Source organism: Clarias gariepinus, chromosome 11, assembly GCF_024256425.1.
Source record: "Clarias gariepinus isolate MV-2021 ecotype Netherlands chromosome 11, CGAR_prim_01v2, whole genome shotgun sequence".
NCBI lineage: Eukaryota > Metazoa > Chordata > Actinopteri > Siluriformes > Clariidae > Clarias > Clarias gariepinus.
Window position 1 is genome coordinate 7445001 of NC_071110.1, and position 19677 is coordinate 7464677.

Below are 19677 nucleotides of genomic sequence, written 5' to 3' on the forward strand. Positions count from 1 at the left end.
TTTTTTTTTTTTTTTCATTTTCCACCATCTTAGCCAAATGGCAAGAAGTGTGTTGAGTCAATAACGTAATATGGCTGATATTATTCAGCGCGTCATTGCGTTTTAATGAGAGTGGCGGGGGATGGGAGCGCCCAAGACCTCAAAATTGTTTATTTTGAATAATCTTCGAACCTAAATAAAGATTTATTCGCAATTTTAACACTTAAAAATTTACTCTTTTTTTAATTTTTTTTTTTTTTAAAGAAATGATACAATAAGATATATAACGAAGTCTATCTCTGCAAGCAGCCAGATGTGTGGGTTTATTTGTTGTGAAGACATAAAGGCATAAGGCCATATTAGTCCTAGTATGATGTGTTTGTGTGTGAAGCCCTCATCTTATTAAAATCGTCTGGTAGCACCACATCTCCAAGTCCACCAGCTTTGTCTTCCCACTTCTTGCTGGATAATATTGATCCAAGCTAGGATGCTGAAACACCCCCACCTCTCTCTCTCTCTCTCTCTGTCTCATTCACTCACACACTCCCCACCCCCTCCCCAAGTGGAGAGAGTGTATGGCAGGCAGCCATCTAGAGACTGCATGCGGCTCGACACTTCTCATTAGAAAACTACGCTTATCACAGAAGATGGATAAGAATATGCTTGAAATAAAAAATAAAAAGACGACAGTGCTTGGTTTCACCCTGCCCATATTGTATATTATTTATTTCTTGCATATATTCTTCAGGATCACATGTGAAGATTGATCGACAAACCTGCTAAAAGCTGAAGAACGATCCTGGTACACGTGTAGACCATTAAGGCATACTTGTTAACATGAGCACTGTATTTTTAAAAGAATAAGAAGAACTATTATTTAATCATACCCTCTAGCCTGGCCCATCTTTGCATGCTTAAATTTAATGGGTTATTCGGAATATTAAGCATAGCTTAAATGGATTAAATTAAATGTCGCTTAATATTCCGCTGAAATGTAAGTGTACATGAATTAGAGGTCGTTCTTCTTCTTCTCCTCAAGCTGAAGACCGTCTATGCCTTGTGCATGACTAGAATTGAAAAGGCAACCTTGATTGTGAGCGGGGTAATATTTAAATGGAATATTACTCATAAGTCCTCTGTGCTTGAATCATGTTCCTTTTGTTGTGTGTGTAATGTTTGGTAAAATTAATAAAGTAACATGTATCTACAATCTGTCTTGTAATTCCCACAATAAGATTTTTTTGGATTTCTAGGCAAATATTTTTAACATTTCATCTGCTATAATAATGTCATTACAAATGTTCTTTTGAAGATAAGTCAAAATGGTGAAGGATCCAAGGAAGCCTAGAGGAAAAATGTCCTCTTATGCATATTTTGTGCAAACCTGCCGTGAGGAGCACAAGAAAAAACATCCTGAGGCTAGTGTCAACTTCTCTGAGTTTTCCAAGAAGTGTTCAGAGCGATGGAAGGTACGCAATGGATGCTAGAAATATGCAATTTTGAAAAATAATTTTACAATTTTAAGTAGGTTTGAGTAAATTCTTACTTTTTTTTGGTAAGCTGAGATGCTTTTTATTACAACCAAGTACTTTGCTTTACAGACAATGTCACCCAAGGAGAAGAGCAAGTTTGAGGATATGGCAAAGCAGGATAAAGTGCGTTATGAGAGAGAAATGAAGAACTACATTCCACCCAAGGGGGAGAAGAAGAAGCGCTTTAAGGACCCTAATGCTCCCAAGAGACCTCCGTATGTGCAACAAATGCACACGCATTCCTGTTGTACAACCAAAAAAATCTTATGCTTATTTCATGGAAACATTTATGTTCTCTTACCATCCAGGTCAGCATTCTTCATTTTCTGCGGAGATTATCGCCCCAAGATCAAGGGTGAGAATCCAGGCTTGACTATTGGAGACATAGCCAAGAAGCTTGGAGAGATGTGGAACAGCTCATCAGCAGAGGTGAAGCAGCCTTATGAGAAGAAGGCAGCCAAGTTGAAAGAGAAGTATGACAAGGTGAGGCTTCCTCTCTGTGATAATTTTTTCTAAGGCATTTGATGTACACAAATATTTTTACATATCTTAAGTTAAATTTTTCTCTCCCCCTAGGATATTGCGGCATACCGCACAAAGGGTATTGCTGGCCTGTCCAAGTCAGATCCCGGTGATGACGATGATGAGGACGAGGATGAGGAAGACGAGGAGGAGGATGACGACGATGAAGACGATGATGAGTAGATTCTGATGAAGCCTGGATTTTCGTTCATGCCATAAACCCAGTTGTACACGATTCGCATCTTTAAAAGTAATACAACAGAACCAGTTGTTAGGCGTGTATATGGGGCGTTTTTAAGATGTACAGTGTTATTCTCCTTTTGTAAAGTTAACACTATGTGTCTTCAGTTTTTGTTTCATTTTTGTTTAGTGGTAGCTCTTGCCTGAAGCAGTTTAAGGGGGAGGAGAACTGTTTCTCTGAAGGTGCATAGCACAATTATACAATTTCCGTAGATCTGTAGTAGTGCATTATCATATTAGTTTTTAATCTATTTTTTTTCTTTTTGTATTTGCCGTCATAAGGTCCTTAACTGTACTTTGAATACCACTCTAATTACAAGAATGCAGCTTTGTTTGACATTCAAGAATGTGTCCAAAATAAACATTTTCTTTTTTTAGAAAAAAGGTTTTCACTGTTGTCTTTTGTTATTGTGGTGCTGTTTGTGCACGTTTAACACATGACCCTTTCTAACTACAAACTTTTAAGAGATTTTTTTTACATAGTCTTTGGAAACCTTTACAGTATTCATGCAATGATAGTTTGTACTCTATTCACAGAAGTAGTAAAGTTAGTTTATTTTTACCTAAACACACCTCGCATAACTGCTCTCAAATATCCAATTTTAGTCACCTTTCTTAGTTTTAATGCCTGGTGCAAATTACACTACTTAATGCATAGATGCTTAAAGTAGTAAGTACAGTTCGGGTTGCTAATGATTTGGGAGGCATAAGCATGAGGAGAGAAACTAGTGACTTATTTTTAAATTAATTTGAGAATAATTGACTAACTTGACTACAGTATGTTTCTATAATCAAGTGGAGCGCACCCCCATTATTTGCGATGTGTATGTGGTCAACTCGCTGCTGCTCCAATGTTTCAGCAGATAAATTACTACCTCACTATATGTCAAAAGGTGATGACACTACCTATAGTTACACGGTAAGAGGCCCTAAATTTCTGTTTATATAGATATACTGTACATCCAGATGGATTGATAAATAGATCAGAAGAAGAAAAGATAAAACTGGATAAAAGATAAAAAATTCCTGCCAGTTGTAGTGTTTGTAAAGACAATAGTGTTTGTGAATAAGACTTAAATCTAACTAAATACACAGGAATTTGGTAATTAAAACCAAAGGCCAACCATTAAAGCCGAATATTTTATCTTTTGATGTTAGAATTTACATATTTGTTACAGGAAGCAAAATATTTTTATTATTTATTCAAGAAATATGTATATGCACTTATAAAATGCTATTCAGTTGAAGCAATTTAACATTTTAGGAAAATTCTTTGTCATAACCCTATAAATAGAAATGCATATTTTAAGGTTCTAAATATAGAAAAAAAAATTATTTATAATATAAATTATATTTATAATATTTAATGTGTAGTGGGTTTATAAGGAGAAGGATCTGCAAGCATAGACGTATATTAAAAGAACACATGCATTAAAATATTTATTAGGACAAGTTTGGTGGCACTTCTTTAAGTATTAAGTTAGAGAGTTAGTTAACATGTCAAGTTTTTTTCCCCTTAAAAAAAAATCATGTTTATTAAATTATTTATTTAGGTAATGTACTCAACCAATTTTATTTATAGTGCCATCTAGCGGAAGACATCTGTAATAAAATCACGCCTGCAGTAATGTGTAATCACACGACACTAAATCCAATTGAATAAGAAAAAATAACTGATGTTTTATATTCATTCTGGAAGTGCATTGTAAGCAAACATGATGAGGTTTTGTAAAAAGTATGTATAACATTTGCAGAGAACTGCTTATTTAATTTCAGCCAAAAGCAAAAAAAAAAAATATATATATATATGCATATTGGTTGGTTTAGAATATTTTGCCATTCTAACAGCTATATCTTCTTTATCATGTCAATTGTGCAACCAAGCTTCTAATAGGATGTCTAATTTATCCAATTGTTTTGTGGAAGTCTTGCCCTTAGAGATAATCAAATTTTCCTTGCTGAGAGTGATGAGCGGATGTACATAAGCAGCAGAAGGCTATGAAAATATGCGTTTATAAAATGCATCTTCTGTTGATACAACACAAATTAATATTCTCTGCCATTGTGTTCTTGTTTTCGAGAACTGTCCCAAGCCCATCTGCTGAGTCTCTTTTCACACGTCAGCCTGTCTATTCACCTTCTGGGTAAGTGCCATGCTGGTGCCCAGTGAATTGAAAAGTCTAAAAGGAGGGGGAAAAGCGGGAGGGAAATTATTTAAATAGATCATTGTCAAATTGACAATAAAGGTGGGCAGACACAGGGGGACAGCGAATAGAGCAATAAATACGCAGGAGTAAATACATTGCTGGTGTTTGTGAGCATGAATTATGTAATGTGTGTCTAAGTCTAAATAAATAATACTTTTAGTTTTATGGTTATATACAGCATTTTATAAAAAGAAATATAAAAAGCAGAGATGTTAAGCAGCAGAGAGACTGTAATGTGTATTTGTAAATAAATAAATAAATAAATAAATGTGTTTATAAATAAATAGTAACCAAAATGAATAAATCAAAGACACTGGCCTTGCCTCCAAAGAATTTGTCCAAGAAAGCAAATTTAAAACTTAAAACCATTATTAAGCTTAGTTATTTATATTTTGACATTGATTAAGCTAAAATATAATTCTGATTTTAACACATTTTAATACAGTTATATATTAAATATCTATCCTTCAGAACTACTAAACTTAAGATTTATATTCTAAAAATTATTTTAATAGGCTAAAAGTATCAAGCTTCTTTTAATTACAAAAAAGTGTCAGATTTCACCCAACAGTTGCCAGATATCTACACTCCATAAAACGGCTTTACTTGCTCACCAGGGGCGGACTCCGAATGCCTTTTTCCCCCCTCTTCATTTCTACACAGCTTTAAAGCAGAGCTCTTCATATTACAGCCCCCTATTCCCTGGACTTGCTTTCTTTTTAAGGATGCTAAACTTTGAATGCACGCAATAATCGCTCATTTTCGTGGCTGAAATATTTCTCTACCTGCACAGCAAGGTAAATGGATACACACAACCAATGGCTCCTTTAGGATCTAAGAGCCTGGTGTTTCTTGTGTTTTCTTTGGTGAGTATATTCATCAGTGATGTGATCTGAATCTCAGTAGTGTTGCAACTGTAATATCTTTTTTTCTTCAAGATTTCAGAATGATGCATTTTGACTGTCATTTCTAGGCTGTCTTAGATTTGGTCTTATTTAGTAGGGGTAACAATAAAAGTTAAATGAGTAAATAAATGTAACTTTTTTCAACTTTGTAAAATAAGTTGCACTATATCAGTAAGGTTGAATGAATGAATGAATGAATGAATGAAAGAAGACACTATTCAAATATTTGGATATATTTTATCTGTTTTGCTTTTTTTATTTTTATTGTATTTTTAACTAATAATATTGTAAATTTTTTTATATGACTGTTTTGTAACGTTTTATATAACTGTTTTGTAAACTGTGGCTAAAGTTATATGATCTTCGTATACTTCTCTAGTACCTTGGGAGATCCAAATAACACACTGAGGTTGGTACTGTTTCTGTGACATACTGTGAAAGACAGAAAAACAAGGGCTCACAAAGAAGAGACCTTAGGAATTAAGGGATAGTGTTTCTGCTTTTAGAAAAGGTCCCTCACAAAGAGCCTTTTTCTTTAGGTCTTGGGGGAACTGGTTACAAATGCCACAATATGCAATGGTTCCCACAGTAGTAATAGCAGTTTCACAAACAACAAAAAATAGATTTAGCAATTGCTTCAACCATTTCCTCTTGGTTCTATAGATTTTCTGCACACTGGCTACATATGGAGTGAATTGCACAAATCTGCTAAAAGGTCTGGTTTCTCCAACTAATGACTCAGTTCTTCTGAACAAAGCCAATACTCAGTTATTCTTCTCCAAGTCTGTATATTCTTTTGAAGTGAAAGAGGATACACAGCCAGGTAGGTTTATTTTCCTTTAACCTACTTAAGAATTATTTTCCTTTATAGCACTGCACTGTTCTCAAATCTGATTAGTCAGAAAGCATTGATTCATTGTCTCAGACAGTAATTCAATGTGGAGGTTTGTAATATTGTGTCGTTCAAGTAGACAGTATAGTGTCCATAAAAATCAATATATAGGAGAAATTAACAAAGTTAAGCAATTACGCATAAGACCAGCTATGTTAGCATGGTGCTCATATCCCCTGTGTGTGAAGACTTTTGTGACATCCTGAATTATTGTTTCCATAGAAACAACTTACACTGATCAGCCACAACACTAACACCACAGCCAGGTGAATTGAATAACATTGATCATCAATCGCTTACCAGTAAACTGGTGATAAAGCATCCGAGGCTCATCTACAGAATGCCTGTGGAGGCCAAAGGCTAGCCCACCTATATGAATTCCACAGAAAAGCCAATGCAAACAGTAAATTCTGCTCCTCATAGAAAGGTATCAGAGCAACCAAGGGCATCACAGACTGCCTCATATGGTGCTTAGCAGGCAAAGAGTTCAAGGTTGTTTAACCAGCCCCCAAATTCCCCCAGATCTCAATCTGACTGAGCATCCATGGAATGCACCAAACCAACAAGTTAAATCCATGGGGTCTCTCCCTGTAACTTACAGCAACCATCAGCACAAGGGGGATCTGAATAATTTTGTGCTTAATATTTAGAATTTTATTGCCATGGCTGATCAGTATATACACAGACTTGATTGGCAGATGCTTCACATAGATGAACTCAAAAGCGTGTTGACATGGTGAAGTTTTCTCTTAGGCTGCAGAGTTTCCAATGTCACTGCTTTATAACAGTCAGAGGTAGAGCTTTAAATTTAGGTTTTCTGAAATTAGAAATTTCAGAGCAGAGACTGCTCAGATTTTAGCCCAAAAATGGACAATAGGAACCAACTTGTTTGACAAATGTTTTATAATATGTAAATGTAACTATAATATGATAAAACATATAATGTCAAAGAGAGTAGCTTTGCTTTCTCTTTTATTCCTCTGTTTATAACATGGCCTATGTCTGTATCCTGGGATACGTGTAAAGCTTTTATGTGCATGTGGTGTGCAGCATTCCACAAACACAATCTATTGTTTTCCCATGAGACTGAGTGCAACCTTCTACTGAGCATGATCCTTATTAATTTAACTAATTCACCACCAAATTTTCTCTATAACAGGCAAGAAACTGGACAGTGTATCACTGAAACCTTAGACAAATTACGTTTTAAAAATAATTTTCGAATTTCTACATTAGTCAAAATATTTATGTAAAGAAAGACCATCTAAAAGGGCTTCTGTCTGCGTCCTTGATCTGTCCTCTGACACAGGAACAATTGTGGGACATCTGGAAGCTGTACATAATGAAGGACACAGGAGCCTAATGTATTCTGTGCTGGAGGATGATGGGGACGGCCTTTTCCTTCTCAACCCACATTCTGGAGAGTTCCTTTTATCCCGAATTTTGGATTTTGAGACAGGGCAATTCTACATCCTAACTGCAGCAGTGCAGTACAGAGATAGTCAGCTTTCTAGGGTCCGGGTGTATTTCAACGTGGCTGACATCAACGATAACCCACCAGTATTCAAACTTAATGCCTACTCCGTCTCCTTGCAAGAAGACGCACTTATTGGCCTGTGTTTCTTTAAACTGAATGTCTCAGATGCGGATGACGGTTAGTACAAAAGCTGCAGCTTTGCAGTTGCTACATTGTTATTGGGTCTTATATAAAAGTTATATGTTTTATTATTCAGTGAATTCTCTTTTAGTCTACTGGAGTACCAGGTAGACTCAATAAAATAAATAAATAAAATCTGCCTGGTGAGCTTACTCACTCTGTCGTCTGTTTGCTTGAGGAGTTAAGCCATAAAGGTTCGCGCATTTGGTTTGAAAGGCTTACTCCAGCTGGAATGGTCGAAGCAGACTTATTAAGTCTTACGTCATAGATCCTTTGTAGCCTCCCAGCGAAGATGAATAGAGGAGCTGTCGCAGGGGAATTGCTTGCCTGTGCTGAGAATGACAAAGCTCCTCTGCTTGCTTTGTGTGGTATTTAGGATGGTAGACTACTATATTGTAGACTCGACATTGTTTTAAGCTGCATTAAATGCTTATAACATCGAAATAGACATACATTTTATACAAGGTGATGTCTTAAACAGAGAACTCTGTCTAGCTTCCTGGAAGAAAAGACAAGCCAGATAGTGTTACAGACATATGGCATATACATCTGTTAGCAATCTAGAAATGTAATTCTCCTAATATTCTTTTTTTTCCCTTGTCTTAACTTGCAGGAATAAATGGAGAATTGGATATAGCCGTAATATCAGGAAACAACGAAAACATGTTTTCTATTAACCAAATGGATAATTTGTGTCTAAATCAAGAGTTAGACAGAGAGAAATGTGCAATGTACAGTCTTTTAATTCAGGCAAATGATCGTTCGTTACCTGAAAATACACGTCTTACAAGCACTGTGCGTGTTTCTATTTATGTTGAGGACGTTAATGACAATGCTCCGCTCTTCATATCGGACAACACCATTTCCTGTCCAGAGGATATCCCTCTTCAGTCTATTGTTACAGTTATACAAGCAGTTGATGCAGATTCTGGAGCCAGTGGAGATGTTCTGTACAGTCTAGAGAGTTTAGGAAGGGGATCATTCAGCATCAGTCGCACAACTGGAGTCATATATCTGCAGAAACAATTGGACAGGGAGCTTGAAGAGGTCATTACTGTAACAATAACAGTTAGGGACAAAGGATTTCCTCAGCTGTCCAGCTCTATGAACCTGACAGTGATTGTGGAGGACATCAATGACCATGCTCCAGTGTTTTCACAGGCCTTATATAGTGTGCTTATATATGAAGACACTTCTTGTGGAACAAGCCTGCTAACTGTTCAAGCAAAGGATAATGACACTGGGCATAATGGAGAAGTGCGATATGAGATCTCTGAGAGTGGCTTTGTAGTGGAATCGACACTAGGTGTTGTCTCAGTAATTCAACAGTTGGACAGAGAGAAGAATTCTTTCTATACATTCACCATTATAGCAATGGATAAGGGGGATATAAAAAAATCTTCCACAGCCACAATCAGTATTACACTACTGGATGTAAATGACTGTGTTCCTGTTTTCTCCCAAGAATTCCTCACTTTGCATGTATTAGAGAATGAGCCTCCCCACACCACTCATCAGGTTTTGATTCTTTTTTTCTTTTTTCCTTATTAAATCCATGGAAATAAAACTAGCAGTTAGTAGTTTGGAAAAAACGTTTTTATAAAAAAAAATCAATACATGCACAATTCATGAACACTATGTTTTTTCCAGATAATTGCTTTTGATGAAGACCTGGGAGCAAACAGCCATTTATTATTCTATATAGAAAATGGAAATTCAGAGAAGTTGTTTAAATTGCACCCAAATGGAACATTCCAAATATTACAAACCCTTGACAGGGAGGTACAAAGTCACTACATATTAATGATTATTGCTGTGGACTCAGGTAACAAAATATTTTCTTTTCCATTGATTTCCATTAATTTCCTATGTGTATTAACACTGTTCCTAAACACTAAGGCCCAAAATTTATGACTAAATATTACATATAGACTTGAATATTGAAAACATATTATATGTAATATTAAATATGTAATATAAGCATTAAATGTGCTTATTGTGATAGCATGCATGTAATGAAAATATATAATTTTTATCAACAAGACAAGTGATTTGTTGCTGATGAGTACAAACGGATTAAAATTTAGATTTAAATTTAGATACTCTTCATCTAAGATTCCTTAAATGAAAAGTACCACAATGAGAAAAATGTGAAATTACTTAAAGGGAGCATTATAGCAGTTCAGGTAAATGCCCATAATATTTTACTTTCTAGGTGTTCCATCACTGACAGGCACAGGAACTATGCATGTTTTTGTTGAGGATGTCAATGACAATGAGCCTGTATTTGATGATGACTTGATGAGGACATTCATAACAGAAAATGACCAAATTGGAACTATATTTGCAACAATTACAGCCACAGACAAAGATATTGGTGTAAATAGTCAAATAAGGTAAGAGGTTAAAAATTTCTCCAAGTATGGAAGATCGATCCATTTATCCTTTATCTATACTGCTTATCCTGTGTGAGGTTGCTGGAGGCCTGGAGCCTATGCCAGGGAGCTCAAGGCACACATAGGGAAAAATCCCCCCCACAAAAATTAAAATATTATATATAGGGGCCTCTAAATGGGGCAGTGGTAAAGTGCTCGCCCTATCATCAGGAGATCGCGAATTCGATTCCCGGGTGATGCTGTAACCTTTCACAGCCGGAGGCCTAGAGAGAGCTGATTGGCCGAGCTCTCTTACAGGGGAGGGATGAGAGGTACTTCGGGCTCCCACATCATGACGGCTCTACAAGCCAATCAGGGGCATCTGTGAGCTCACGCAAGCAGAAGGAGCGGAAAAATGCGGTCGGTCATGTCACGTGTGTCGGAGGAAACACACGTGATAGTCTGCGGCCCACCCAACTGAGTGGTAGTAGAAGCTTAATGTGGGAGCCTCCTAGTGACGGGGAGGAATTGGACACGACTAAATCAGGGAGAAAAATGGGAAAAAATATATATATCATATATGAAAACATATATGGTGGAGTCTCAGCCCTTAACCCTATCTGCCCCTGGGGCGCTGTACCTATCTGACCCTGCGCTTTGACCCCAGCTTCCTAACTGGGATATGTGAAAAAATCAGTTCACTGTGCAGTAAGGTAACTACTGTATTTCTTATACGAATTAAATTAAAAATAATAGAATTTTAATCTTGATATTTAAAGTTTATGTATTCCAGTAGTTCAATTCAAAAAGTGAAACTCATATTATATAGACTCATTATACACAGATTGATATAATTTCAGTAGTCTAACATTTCTGTGTTAAAAATCTTTTTTTTTTATCTTAAGTAGGCTAATATTAAAATTTTCTTTGATACTGAACTTAAAGTTTTAATTAGCTATAAGCTATAATCATCTAAATTAAAAGAATGTTTGAAATATATAATTTTCTGTGTAATAAATCTATATAATATACAGTAGATTGTGGTCTTTGTGTATTGAATTATTAAAATAAACCAACTTTTCAATGATATTCCTGTATATTTAAACAGGATTTTCGGATATAAAGTATGTTTCTGTTTTGCCTGCATCTCTACCAGAAGTAAAGGATGTAGCATTTTAAAATCTGGTTAACCCCAATAGTGAAAATAAAAATCTTTAAAAGTGATTGCATTTAAATTTTTGGTTCCAATTTTTTATTTAAAATATTTGACAGTGGATATTCATTTACAAATGGAATTGATTATGTTAATTAATCGATTGAATATATTGTTTACCCATAGTGACTTGATCCCAGTATGAGAATCTATATATGAGTAAATCACAATAGCAAGGCTTTAAATCTTTTTAGACATTCTCACTATTTTTACTACTGCATTTGTTAAACTAGTCTTTTATTCAACATCTTTACAGCATAGTTTGTGCAAAAAAACCTTGTCATTTTTGTAAAATATGTTAATGCTGTCTTATTTGTCTATTAACCACAATTCAGCCACATTTACATTTAAAAAGCTTTCCCAGACAGAGACATGACCATACTGTATGTCTTAAATAAATGAACTCAAATATATTATAAATTCCCATATTTTCCATAGGTATTCTTTAGAAGGATCCAGTGCACCATTTTCCATAAATGAAATAAGTGGAAAGCTATTCATCACTGGTATTCTGGACAGAGAAACAGTGGCCTTCTACAGTTTAACTGTAGTTGCCCATGACGGGGACTCCAGAAATTCTCTCTCAAGTTCAGCTTTTGTACAAGTGATAATAGGGGATGTGAATGATAACTCTCCCCAAATACTCTATGATCCATATGTGGCTAATGTTCCTGCTGAGCTGGCTAAAGGTAAGTGTCACCTGTGACCCTGGAAAGAGTCATGATGACTATACATATATACAGTTGAACATTTGTATATACAGTTGTGTTCAGCATAATAGCAGTGTGTTGAAAAAAGTATCTATAACTTTTAATTTAAATCACCCAAATGACAATCTTGCTTTCATCAGTCCGCAAAGTATTGCGCCATTTCTCTTTAGGCCAGTCAATGTGTTCTTTGGCGAACTGTAACCGCTTCAGCACTTGCTAATAGCTTGGCTTTACATAGCTGTCTTCTAATAGTTACGGTACTCACAGGTAACTTTAGGTGTTCTTTGACCTGCACTTCTTTGTATGTTTTTATCTCCAATCAATTTTTTTTAATCAAAGTACGCTGTTGTTCTGAACAATGTCTGAAATGACCTGTTTTACTCTGATTTTTAGACACAAGACAACCTGTTCTGCATTTATCCTTAAATAAGCAGAACTTGTTTGACACGTCTTTTTCACAGAATGATTTATCTCTCCAATTGAACTTCACACAGCTATTATTTTAAACACCACAAAACGCCCTATTTTCATAAAGAAATATAATTTCTCCCAAAAACAATTACTGATCTGGCTACTGATGTTGGACTGCTATTATTTTAAATAAATAAATAAATATATATAATATATATATATATATATATATATATATATATATATATATATATATATATATATATATACATATACATATATACACACACACACACACACACACACACACACATACATACATACATATATACATACACACACACACACACACTACATATGTCAGAATGTAAATTATATATTTTTGATTGTAATAAATAATTTTAGCAGTGCTATAGAAATCTCCACATCCTTTTGAACATGAACAAGAATCTTTATTTTGCCATTTGCACATGTACAACGGAATTATTTTACAGTCCTTTCAGATGGTTTTAGAACAAAAAATATATATGTTCATATAAGTGCAAACAGATATCAAGCAAAAAAAATATCCCGGTAAAAAAGAATACTGTTATTCTGATGTGAACCAACATAAGAAAAAGCACTATTAATATAGAAAGAAAAGGGAAAAATATTAGTATTGCACTGAGGAAGGAAATGATATTGCAGCTAGAATAATACAATATTGCACCAAGACATACAGTGGGGGAAATAAGTATTTGATCCCCTACAGATTTCCCTAAAGTTTTCCCACTTACAAAGAAATGAAGGGTCTATAATTTTTATCATAGGTTTATGGTAAAGGATTGAAACAGAATATCAAACAAAAATCCCAAAAAGCACATGATACAAATGTTATGAATAAAGCATTTTAATGAGGGAAATAAGTATTTGATCCCCAAGCAAAATAGGACTTATTACTTGGTAGAGAAACCCTTGCTGGAAAGCACAGTGGAAGATGTTTCTTGTAGTTGGTTACCAGATTTGCACACATCTGGGGATGCATTTTAAACCACAATTTTTTTTTTTTTTACAGATTTTCTCTAAATGTTTAACTTTAAAGCACTTTTTGTAAGTCGCTCTGGATAAGAGCGTCTGCCGATTGCCTAAATGTAAATGTTTAAGGGTTCTTGCCTGTTGCTTGGCAACTCGAAGTTACAGCTCTCTCCATGAATTTTCTATTGGATTAAGGTCTAAATTCTGTCTAGACCACTCCATGACCTTAATGTGCTTATTCTTGAGCCACTCCTTAGTTGCCTTGTTTGGGGTCATTTTCATCCTGGAAAACCCATCCACGACCCACCTTCAGGAGGTTCTCATCCAAAATTTAACAACACATGGCCTCATCCATTGGCCCCTCAGTGCAGCAAAGTCAATCTGTACGTTTAGCAGAGAAACAGCTCCAAAGGATAATGTTTCCACCTCTGTGCTTGACTGTACAGATGGTGTTCATAGTGTCATAGTCAGCTTTTTTCTTCCTCCTAAAACAGCAAGTCGAGTTGATGACAAAGAGCTTAATTTTAGTCTCATCTGACCACAGCAGTTTATCCCAATCTTTTTCTATTCATTGGCAAACTTCAAATGGGTCTGTTCATGTGTCTTCTTGAGGAGGGGAAGCCTTGCTGCACTGAATTTCAACCCATTTTATACACATACCACATTGCTGTTAGGAGCACCTTCTTAAATTAATATGTGTACCACAAAAGCACATAACCAGTCTGTAAGAGGCAGAATTATTGTTGGTTGGTAGGGGATCAAATACTTATTTTTTGGTTGATATTCTGTCTCGAACCTTTACCATAAAAACCTATGTCTTTATACCTTTACTATAAAAAAAAATAAAGACCCTTTATTTCTTTGTAAGGGGGCAAACTTACAAAATCTGGAGGGGATCAAATACTTATTTCCCCCACTGCACCTTAACACGTGTGCTACTATTTTGCTTTTCATTGTGCCTAAGAACACCCTTATCCCATATTATAAAAATAAAAATCATTGAAACATATGTTATTGCATGGCCTATTTCTTCTTTTTTTATTTCTACAATTTCTATAGAAAAAAATAACCAACTGTAATGAATTCAAAATTATACTAATTCTATTAGAAAAGCATTACACACTGACAAATTTGGGTAGAGATTGTGTACACATAATAAAAATTATTTTTTTGTATTTTATAAACATTCTTGCAGGATCAATAGTGTGTGCAGTGATGGCAGAGGATGCAGATGAAGCAAACAACGGGCAGCTGAATTTCTCTTTATATGGAGAACATGCCCAACTCTTTACTATAAATTCTGACAGGGGAACTGTGTTCACCATGGAGGCCCTCAAAAGAACAAGAGACATTACAGTTAATGTCCGTGTGCAGGATAGAGGCACCAATCCTAAAATGGACACCACCACCATAACTGTGCGATTTCAAAATGCTTCAGATTTCCCCAGTCTTGTAGTGAATGTCAATCAGTATTTGCTCTCCGAGGACACACTTCCTGGAACAATAGTGGCAGTAGCTAAAGCAGACACACATAGGTCTGGACCTATATCTTTTTACTTGGGGACTGGAAACATTGGAGGGGTATTTGAGATGCATGAGAAGACTGGTGAGATGAAGGTGAAAAGATCACTGGATTATGAAAGCAACAAAGATTTCCATCTTTTGGTTGAGGCTAGAGACTCAGGTGTCCCGCCATTTTCCACTTACGTTGAAATTTATTTGAATGTCAGTGATGTAAATGATAACCCACCTGTCTTCACAAAGGAAGAGTACAGGTGTGCGGTATTTGAGAATTCACCTATGAGTGTGGTTTGTGATGTGCTGGCTATTGATGCTGACTCATACGCATATGGACAGGTAGAATATACCATTTTGTCTGGTAACATAGATGGTGCATTTACACTAGATAAAACTTATGGTGTTCTTAGAACAAAGCAGAGTTTAGACAGAGAAGATATACAAGAGTACAAACTTATTATTAAAGCTGTAGATAAAGATGACAGTATGTACACTTCTACTACATTAGTAAATATAGTTGTTCTAGACACAAATGACCATGCACCTCGATTCTCTGAGATCTTCTTTATTGAGGTATCTGAGGATGCAGTAGTTGGCGTTCCAGTGATTCATGTAACAGCCACAGATGAAGATATTGGTGTTAACGCCATCATTTCTTATTCTATTGAAGATCAGATAGGGCCAATACCCTTCAGTATTGATAGAAACAGTGGAACACTATTTCTGGTAGGTCCTTTGGATAGAGAGCATCAAGACCATTATATTGTGAGAGTTAATGCAAATGATTCAGCTTGGAGTATCAGTACAGATGTCACCATAGTTATCACAGATATCAATGACAATATACCTTTTTTTTCTCAGTCAAGTTACCTAATTACCATACCTGAGACTAAAGACCAGGATGTTTTCCTCTTAAAAGTCACTGCTATAGACAGGGACTTTGGACAAAATGGCCAAATTTTGTACTTTATAGAGCCACCAAGTGAGATTTTTTTTGTTAATATATCCACTGGAGATATTTCTACAAAACAACTGATTGCCCTGAATGAACATGAATCTCAAAGCATTAATTTTACTGTTGTAGCTGCAGATTGTGGCAATGTACCTTTAAACAGCTCAGTCATTGTCACAGTAATTTTTGTTCAGTATAATTATTTTCCACCTGTTTTTTTGCCCTTTATGCCAAATTTATCAGTGCCTTTTATCTTGCCTATGGGAACAGAGGTTGTCCAATTAACAGCTATAGATCCAGACTTTCCAAAACATAACAAAAGTGTTGAGTATATTATCAGTGGAGGAAATGCATCAAATTATTTTGAAGTGGAACATTTTACTGGGAAAGTGTATCTGAATACAACCTTCAAGCAAAATCTCAGCTCTTTCCTCATTCTTGTAGTAACAGCAAAAGACAGGGGCTTCCCTCCTCTTTCTTCCCAAATTAACATCATGTTGGAAGTAACACAAGAAAATTTGTTCAATCCACATTTTTCAGAAAATCCCATTGCATTTTCTGTCCCTGAAAACCTCCCTTTGGGGTCAGTCATTGGGAAAATTCAGGCACAAGATCAAGATGATGGTTTGAGTGGATTGGTGTCTTATTCAATTGAAGGTGGAAATATGGATGGGCTGTTTTATGTGGATCAGCTTTTAGGGCTGATAAAGCTATCTAAACCCCTTGACTTTGAGAAAGTAAAAATTCATCACATTCTTATCATTGCCACAGATCAAGCTTTGTTCTCTAAGACTGGGAGCATCAATATCACCATAAATGTTACAGACATTAATGATAATCCACCAGTCTTCAGTTTTTCTCAGTACATGACTTCTGTTTCAGAAAACAGTGTAATAGGATCGTCAGTAATTCAGATCACTGCCACCGATAAAGATTTTGGAACTAATGCACAGATAACATATTCACTAATATCAGGGCACAGAGAATATTTCTCTCTGGATTCCATAAATGGCACTATAAGCACCCTGGAGATGATTGACTTTGAGCAACAGCAGAGTTTTGAACTTACTGTCAAGGCATCTAACATAGATAATCAAAATTTATATGATATAGCTCATGTTACCATTCAGGTGATAGATGTCAATGAATACATACCAAGCTTTCAGAGACATCTTTACAACTTTTCTGTGCCTGAAACCATTCCTTTGCAAACAGAGATTGGGAGTGTTTTAGCTAAAGATTATGACTTGGGGTTTAATGGTGAGATTTATTATTTCATTTTTGGTCAAAGTAAAAAAGCTGGCTTTGTAGTTAATGAAAGGAGTGGAAAAATATACACCTCCAAAGACATGAGAAATCAAGGACAGAATCATGTTACCCTCCATATAATCGCTAAAAACAAAGGGAGCATTACTGGCTTCAATGTTGATGAGGCCCTTGTTCATGTACATGTAATTGATGAAAATGATCCTCCAGAGTTTGGTTCTCCTCTCTACACAGTAATGGTACGTGAGGATATATCGATTGGGACCTCTATAGCTAAAATAAGTGCCTCAGATCAAGATGTGGTACCAAAATGGGGCAGGTTCTCCTATGCCATAGAGAGTGGAAATGTTAACAGCTCCTTTAGTATTGATCCTGTCAATGGAGTTATCACGGTAAACAATGAGCTGGACAGAGAGTTGTGGCCTTTTTATAACCTCTCAGTTATTGCTATTGATGAGGGCTCACCGGCTGTAACAGGCAGTACATCTGTAGTTGTTACCATTATTGACATCAATGATAATGCCCCTAGACTTACATCCACAAATGGATTTGTCAGGGAAAATCAGCCACATGGGACATTAGTGGCTACGCTTACTGCCATTGATGATGATCTCCCTCCAAATCAAGGTCCTTTCACATACTGGCTAATAAGGCCTGTCCTGAGAAGCAGTTTTACACTGACATCTGATGGAGTTCTCTTCACATCAAGACCACTGGATCGTGAAGTCAGTCCTTATTTCGATATACATGTAATAATTCAGGATGCAGGTTCCCCTCCCTTGTCCGCCACCACTATGTTTCATGTTAAAGTTCTGGATGAAAATGACAATCCAGCAGTACAAAGAAATATCAATATATTTGTCAAATATTATGGAACTTTTTTCCATGGAGGACTGATTGGTAATGTGAGACCAGGTGATCTGGATGAATTAGATGTGTTTAACTGCACTATTATAAATGGACAAATGAAGATGTTTAGTTTTCCTTTTGGGATGTGTGACTTGTGGTCCTCGCCATTTCAAGGAGAAGCGACACACAATATCACTGTTGAAGCAAGCGACCAGTTCCACCCATCAGTAAACAACAGCATCTATGTAAATTATAAAGGTTTTACCAATTTGTCATTAGACAATTGTGTCTTATTCTATGTTTATTTTTCCAATCTTGAGAACTTTTTGTCACTGAACTACCTTAAGTTTGCAAAAGCTCTGGATAGCATCTTTAATCTCCAAGCATCTAAGAGTCATGTATTTGGAATGAGGATACAAGGTAATGAAACAGTTCTTCTTGCAGCAATGAAAAGTTATAATGGACTGTATCTGAGTGGAATAGTGGCAAGTGGTATCTCACGAATGCATAAGAAGTTACTTGAAATACAAAGCAATGTGACTATATCGCAAATAACCAGTGATCCTTGCTCACTTAATCCCTGCCAAAATGGTGCCACCTGTAACAAAAATATCCATATCACTCAAGATGTTGCTGTTTTGGAGAGCTCTCGTCTAATATTTGTGTCTCCCCGTTATGCAGAGGTTTTTAACTGTTCATGCCCTGCTGGTTTTACTGGAACTAGGTGTGAGAATGATATAGATGAATGCTTGGAAAACCCTTGTGAAAATGGAGGCACCTGTTTTAACAAGCCTGGAGGATTTCTATGCCACTGCTCAGAGGGATTCTCTGGACCGCGTTGTTCTGTTGTTGACAATGAGTGTCAGAGAGTAGTGTGTTCAAATGGTGGAACATGCTGGAACATACAAGGAGGATTCTTTTGTGACTGCAGGCCTGGATTTGAAGGTAATTTTGAAATTTGTCCCTGGATTTATTTATTTATTTATTTGCTTGTTTGTTTGCAAACCCAAACCAACCAGGGTTGGTAAGAGCTAGAACATCTTTTCAAACTTTGTTCATGGTATGTCAAAAGGCAGCTGAACACACTCAGAGGAGGAGCTTACTGCTCCGCTTCCGCATAATTCAAGAGCTCACAAAAGCCTGTGATCGGTTACTCTTGTTGACAGGGAAGTGATTAATGCTGTCCCTCCCACTTTAAAGTTTGACATGGCCTCCCTGTCTTTGTGTGGGTTCTAAAAGTTCTCATTTTCTCCCCAAAACACTGTCTACGCCAAATTCTCTCAAACGTGAATGAATATGACAATGTGTATATAGATTCAAGATTCAAAGAACTTTATTAGTCCCAGAGGGAAATTGCTTATAAACAGCATCAGCCATAATATTAACACCACATAACATTAACACAATATCATTGATTATCAATTATATACCGGCA

The 19677-nt window shown here is 36.0% G+C and overlaps 1 protein-coding gene across 1 annotated transcript in view; it reads left to right on the plus strand.

Moving 5' to 3' along the window:
• The window catches only part of hmgb1b (high mobility group box 1b), a 3414-nt gene extending 757 nt beyond the window's left edge, over positions 1-2657 (plus strand). Inside the window, exons 2-5 of the mRNA XM_053507758.1 lie at positions 1292-1448; positions 1581-1726; positions 1820-1994; positions 2088-2657. Of these exons, the coding sequence (XP_053363733.1) occupies positions 1302-1448; positions 1581-1726; positions 1820-1994; positions 2088-2216 (597 nt within the window). The 5' untranslated portion in view covers positions 1292-1301 and the 3' untranslated portion in view covers positions 2217-2657. The remainder of the gene's footprint in view (positions 1-1291; positions 1449-1580; positions 1727-1819; positions 1995-2087) is intronic.
• The last annotated feature ends 17020 nt before the right edge of the window (positions 2658-19677 follow it).